This window comes from Colossoma macropomum, unplaced genomic scaffold (assembly GCF_904425465.1).
Source record: "Colossoma macropomum unplaced genomic scaffold, Colossoma_macropomum, whole genome shotgun sequence".
NCBI lineage: Eukaryota > Metazoa > Chordata > Actinopteri > Characiformes > Serrasalmidae > Colossoma > Colossoma macropomum.
Window position 1 is genome coordinate 21,473,285 of NW_023494791.1, and position 6,823 is coordinate 21,480,107.

A 6,823-nucleotide genomic window follows, 5' to 3' on the forward strand; every position below is an offset into this window, starting at 1 on the left:
TAGCCCACGTTTCTAACATGCATAGCTATCTACGTTCAACAGCCACAATTTTCTACTATTACATTTCTCTCCTCCCACTGAGGCGGGTGAACAAAAATGCTCTCAGTTACATCTTTCCTTTGCTGCCATGACAATGTCCATCCCTCTCTCTCCCTCTTTCCCTCCCTCTCCTTCCCCCCAGGGGTGGATCACACGGGTGGCGTGCTCCTCCTCTCCTTCTTGGCCCTCACTCCTCCCCCTCCTCCCTCGGCTCCCCCCCCTCTCTTTCTCTCCCCCCAGCTCCCTCTCTTTCTCGTCCTCCCGAGCCCTCACTTGCTGGCCATGGTGTAGCAGCCCTCCTGGTGCCACTGCATGTCGCGGATGCGCCTCACCGACTGCATCTGGGGGCAGCGGGCGCCATACTCATTAAAGTGTCTGTAGTCGCCCTTCTCCAGCAGGTACTGGCTGCCACGGTAACCGGGGTACTGATAGCCCACCCAGCTGAAAGAGGAGAGCAGATAAAAAACAGATAGAGAGGGACAGAGGAGCAAGAAAGGAAGCAGCGTGAGCAGAAGAAGTGGTGGGCATCAGGTGGCGTGCAGGTGGGTGGGTGCAAAGGTAGAATGTGTAGGAGGGAGGGGAATGAATAGAAATCGTGAAAGGATTTTTAAGTCCAGTTTCAGGTACCACTGACCCCTTCTGAGCTGGGTGATACCATACCATATACCAGGCAATTTCAGGGATGATTTCTTTTTTTGCCCAGCATCTTTAAAAAAACACCTTGGACAGCTTTAGGAAATGTGGAGAATGGAAAACTCGGGGCTGAGGTTAAGCTCTCTTAGGACATCTGTATGGAAGCGAATGTGTAATGACATAGTAAAGTCTAGCTGGTGAACAGCTGAACAGCTCACTCTCCACATTTAGAACAACTTTACAAATGCTACTTATAGAGCTTAAAGCCTGATGATTAATCCAGAAAGTTTGCAAAATCCTCATTTTAAACTTAGCTCTTGGAAATACGCACACGGACGTAAGCACATATTCCAATACTTACGTGCCACAGCTGACCATGATACTGCCAACTCGGTCAGTGAAGCCGTAGGCGTACAGGCTGGGCACGTCGTCATCAATGATCTCCATCTTACGGCCCTTATACTCGCCAACCTCATACAGACAGATCTTATGCTTCTCTGGGTCCTGAGGCAGACAGATTGGATTGCCTTGTGAGTCTCCTTCTTATTTGTGCCAAATTCTTGGGACAAAATTTGCTTGGTCTTTTCTTGATACTGTCCAAGCAGCTATGCTGTCTTTGATTATAGCATGATTATCAATATAGAATTATATGCAGAAGCTTGAATACCCCCTCTCAAAATTAACACATTGCATACTGGGAACACACTTACATATGGCGTTTTCCACTAATTTTGGGGATTTTTAGCTGAGTTTAACATTGAAAAAATAAAACCCTTTTACCATTTTACAAAATATAAAATGTGCCATAACTTTTGCACAGGCCACATTTTGTGTTTTATTTTCCCAATATGTCAAATTTAACAAATAAACAGAGATTGTGCATCATAATATGCAGAAGTGTGTTCTCTGTAGAGGTTGTGTACATATGGCATGAAATTTTATTTCAAGCAATTTTGAACCATTTATGTTGGTCTGTTCATCATGAAATGTTCACATACTGTAAAGGGCAGCTGGTGAAGTTATCCTGTTATGATATGACAGTGATGATATCAAAACCTCCATCTACATTTAAGTTCTGCAGTGTATAATAGTACATCATGTTGTACTGCTGTACTGAAAGCAGAATTAAAAAAAAATACAGTGAAATTTACACTTAAGTCTTTCTTTCTTTGTTTTTTTTAAATTTTTGTTTCTATTCTGATGTGCTGGTCTGCAGCATTACTGTGTGCTACTCTGTCCAAATTAGTGTGCATGTTTTAGAAGATATGATGCACTATGACACAGAGTAAGTGATAACATGTGAGAACAACCAGAAAAAAACATTAAGAAACTGGTGATAGAGATTTACGGTCAAATTTACAACTCTGATTCAGAGAAAGATGTGCTATGTTATGACACATTTGGTTACTGATTCTGTCTTTGAGAAGACAGGAGCGCAAGAGCGTATGGGCTCAGAAGGAGAGCAACAGGCGTAGAGGTGGACAGAGGTTATACCATGCGGACAGGCCTGAAGGAGAGCAGGTAGTCGTTCCTCTGGCAGTTGCTCCAGCAGTCCCAGCGAGGGTACTCGCCTTTCTCCAGGATGTACATCTCACCACAGAAATTCATCTGCTCAAAACCAACGAAACTATAGACAGAGATTGAGGGAGATAGAGAGAGTGAGAGAACAGGGGACAAGGAAGGAGAAAGAGTGAGGAATGTGACTCAAGGTTCTTGCTGTAACTGTTATTGTCACATTACAAACCAGTGTGTGTGTGTTTATTACTCACGGGCCACAGTCCACGCGCAGCGAGCGCACTTTGTCCATGCCCATTTCACACACATTCATACACTCATTGGTGATCTCGATCATACGGCCCTGGAAGTTCTCCCGCTCGTACACACACATCTGAGAAAGAGAGAAGATGAGAAGAGTCAAACACTTTTATGAGACAGAGGAAGAGAAAGAGTGAGGAACAAAGAGAGGACCTTGAGAAAGCAGGACGTGTGAAGGTTAAATGAACAGAGCAGAAAAAGAAAAATGAGAAAGAATCAGGAAGATTAGGAATACTGGGAAGATAAAAGAAGGAGGTTTAAAAAAAAAAAACAAGGTCCATTTAACGTTACGCAATCAAGACTTTTCTTTATAGGCAACACCCACACATATCTATGGCAACTGGAAATTTCTCTCAGTAGAGACTTGAACACTTGGCATCATACCTTTATGTACATATGTGGAACTTCTTTGCCTTATCTTATCCATATGGAGCAGTAATTCAGTGTGAGTGTATGTCTTACCTTGTAGGAGCCCATGCCCAAGTCAGACTTGGTGCTCTGAGCGGCCTTGCCGTCAGGCTGGGAGGCAGGGTTAGCCTTCTCTCCACCGGAAGACATGATGACTGCGATCCAACCGGAGGTGAAGAAAGAGTATCAAGTCCATTAATTAAATAAATAATAGTAAATAATACGTATTTTCTATGTAAAGCTCTTTAAAGCTCATGGCTGCTTTTCAGAGCACTGAAATCAGCACAGGAGTATTGCGAAAGTAAAACAAAAGACAGCAAAGGGGGACAATAGATGACAGTGCAGAAAGAACTCGACAATAAAGTAGAGTATTAACCATAGCAATAGGACATAAAGAGAAAAACAAGACGAAGAAACCAAAAGAAATTAAATGAATAGGAAAAAAAATATGAACAGTTCCTTTTATCAAGTGGGCGGTAACGTACTACACTTTTGGAACTGTGGGTTATAAATTTGGAAGCTAAGTACTAAGATTCGTAGTAAATCAGAAATCCATAGAGGGGCTTTACATTAGTTTTCAGACTTAAATTAAAATGAAAATGTGGAACAGAAGCTCAAAGTGGAGTTTTGTAAGCCGGTATTAGCAGTAACTGCAAGATCTGCCACTCCAAGCAAATATTAGCAAATATGGTAACCATTTTTCAGTAATTTACTATAAACTACACCTTTCTGAAGAGCATGTTTATATGTATCAGAGTGCTGTACATTGGAGTGGAAAAAAAAAAAAGTTTGAGTTTAGTTCTGGCTAAAGCTTTAAACTCGTCCAGAGAATAGAAAGTGAAAAATGATCCACTCACTCTGAGAATGAAAGAAATACAGAAACTATATTACATATATAAAAATCGATATCGTTTATGAGTCACTAATTAGGTTACTCTTAAGTTATGAGTCAATATTGAAGTGACTCTTGCTCACGAGCTGTGTTCCCAGTGGACAGTGCCCTCTTCTGCCCTTTGTTGCTCTGAGTGCTGACTTGCTTGTTGCCCTTTACACCCACCAGTGTGATGGGCATTGAAGAGCTGACTACATTGTTCTCTTTCTCTCCCTCTCTCCATCCATCCCTCTCTCTGTGAGGTGGTGGACACATTCTCTTTTAAGCTCTTCGTTTTTTTTTCTAATGCTACAAGTGGTCTTTATGAAAATTAGTAGCTTGTGCTATGCCTTACAGCAGTTCACACTTTCAGTTTTCCTCCTACTCTGTTACGCTGGATGATTAAATTGCAGATGCTGTGGCCTCATGAACATCTTGCTGTTGTCTTCATCACTTCATACATGAGCCCACTAAGTGTGACTACACTCATTTATTATTGCAAAATAAATGATTCTCTACCTACATAAAAAAACTACACCATTATTGTTATTATTTAAACTTTTTTGGGTTAGGGCTTTAGAGTGTATCGTTCTCTTTCTGTCTTCTTACCTGTGTATAAGTGAGTAGCCGCTGTCTCTCTCACTCAGCAAAGTCAGCGTGTGTGCTGAGAGCGAGAACGCGGCTCTTTTATAGGCTGGCGTCCAACGTGTGGGGATTAAACCCACAGAAACAAACCCGCTGAGCTCACCACCCCACATACAGAATAGAAATCACCCCATCATCAAACAGAGAGAGAGAGAGAGAGAGAGAGAGAGAGAGAGAGAGAGAGAGAGAGAGAAAGAGAGAGAGAGAGAGAGAGAGAGAGAGAGAAGAGGTGGGAGAGAAGAAAGAGAGTGGGAAAGAGAAAGCAAGGAGGGATGCAGAAAGAGAGAGAAACAGAGAGGTAAGAAGAGAGCTAGAGGGAAAGAACAGAAGAGAGAGATGGGGAGAAGGAAAGAAAGAGAGGGGAGAGAGAGAAAGAGAAGGAAAGAGAGTGATGGAGAAAGAGAAAGTGTGACAGAGAGGGAAGAGAGGGGTGAGGGGAAAAAGGAGAGAGAGAGAGAGAGAGAGAGATGGATAGAGAGAAAGAGTATTAAAAGGTGTGACTGGTGTTTTCAGACTTGTTTTCAGCCCATGACAGTGGAAGAAGAGTGGAAGTGTGTCCGTTCTGCTGGAGAACAGGGGTCACACGGAATTTATTTTTGTCAGTCGTGACATTTTTCTGTCTGAAAATGTAAAAGATATTCAATATCAAACCAAAACAATGTTTGCTCAAGCGATTCAAGGACAGTGTGGGCACTAAATTCAGTCCCTGAATCAGTTAGGCTTGACAATGGCTGGAGATCATTAATAACACAAGTTTCTTGTCATATTTATAATTGGCAACACTATTTAGCTGCTGCTATAGCAACCTCATCTGAGGAGCTGCTACAATCAGTACATCTGCAGATTAAAGCTATTAACCTTAAAGGATCGTCAAAAGTGGTGAAGTTAGAACACTGACTATTTTTTCATATTATACTGTGACCTTGGATTTGAGGAAGGTGCTACATACATGAAAATTCTTCTTCTTCTTCTTCTTACTATTATTATTATTATTATTATTATTATTATTATTATTATACTTTTTTTATATTAATATCTCAGTAAGTTTGTGATTACATAGACTGTGTTTTTGGAGTTTAGCAATGCGCTCATTGTTGTGTTGTGTTTACACAATTCACATACACAGTGTTTGGAAACATATAAATATCCCTCCGTCTTCTCTCTCCCACCCACACCCACATGCACATTAACACCCCCACCCCGAGATCTCTCTGTCTTTCTTTATTTTTCTCTCTGTCTCTCTCCTTGCCTCGCCCTCTACCTCTGTCTTCCTCTGCCTTTATCTCTCTCTCTCTCTCTCGCTCTCTCTTTCTCTCTCTCTCTCTTTCTCTCTCTCACTCTCTCCCTGCATCTCTCTCTCCCACTATCTCTCTCTCACTATCTCTCCCTCTGTCTTTCTCTCTCGCTCTATTCTCTCTCATTGCCCCTTGTCTTTCTGTTTTTATCCCTTTCTGTCCCTCTATCTCTCCCTCTTTCTTTTCCTGCATCTCTATCTCTCTCTCCCTCTATCTCCCTCTTTCTCTCCCTGCCTCTCTCTCCCTCTCTCTCTCCCCGCTCTCCATACCTCTTCCCCCTCTCTCTCTCTTTTTGTGTCTCTCCCCTTCTCTCCCTGCATCTCTCTCTCTCTCTCTCTCTCTCTCTCTCTGTTCCCCTCTCTCCCTGCATCTCCCTCTCTCTCTCACCCTCCACTCTCTCTCCCCCTCCCTCTATCTTTTTTTTCTCTCTTCTACCTCTCTCTCTCGCTCTCTCTCTCTTTTTTCTGGGTCAGGGGTTATGGGTCAGATGAGGTAAGTGCACTCTATGGTAGCCATGATGCCACATCTGTCATCATGGCTGCCTTGTGTGGACTCAGTGGTTTGATAGGCAGATATAATAAATACTCAATAAATACACTTTCAATGACATAATAGTTTAATGAATCACTGAATATTAAGTGACTGTGAAGGCTGTCTCTATGAGAGCTGAAATTCTTGAAGTTCCTGAAGATGACTTTTCATCACTTTCACTTAAGTGTCCAGTTCTAACACCAAGACACTGTCCAGGTGTCTTACAGAGATCACACATCACTTCACCCAGTGGTTGAGTGAAAGCCAGTGTGCATTTCAGATTATTCACTGTACACAGTAAGACAAATCCCTGTATTCTTCACGTATAGACCAGCCTTTGTGCGCTATACGATGGACAATGCTGACCTATACGAATATAACTGACCTTCCTCTATTGTGAGCCACCCATTCACCCAAATGGTGACAGCGCACGCGCGCTGGCAGAGCACCAGCAGCTCCATCAAATCCAATCCGCTGACTGAGCACAATGCACGACTACACTGAACAGAGAGAAAAGAGAATGACTTCTCAATTACACACACACACACACACACACCCCTCCATAGGTTTCAGGATGGGGATGCGT

General features: G+C 42.5%; 1 protein-coding gene across 1 annotated transcript; it reads right to left on the reverse strand.

Moving 5' to 3' along the window:
• Positions 1-278: 278 nt before the first annotated feature.
• crybb1l2 (crystallin, beta B1, like 2) lies at positions 279-3,045 on the reverse strand. Its single transcript, XM_036574391.1, has 5 exons — positions 2,950-3,045; positions 2,442-2,560; positions 2,167-2,299; positions 1,034-1,176; positions 279-480 (listed from the first exon to the last, which is right to left on the reverse strand). The coding sequence occupies exons 1-5, from the start codon at positions 3,043-3,045 to the stop codon at positions 309-311; spliced, it is 663 nt and encodes a 220-aa protein (XP_036430284.1). The 3' UTR covers positions 279-308.
• Between the last annotated feature and the right edge of the window lie 3,778 nt (positions 3,046-6,823).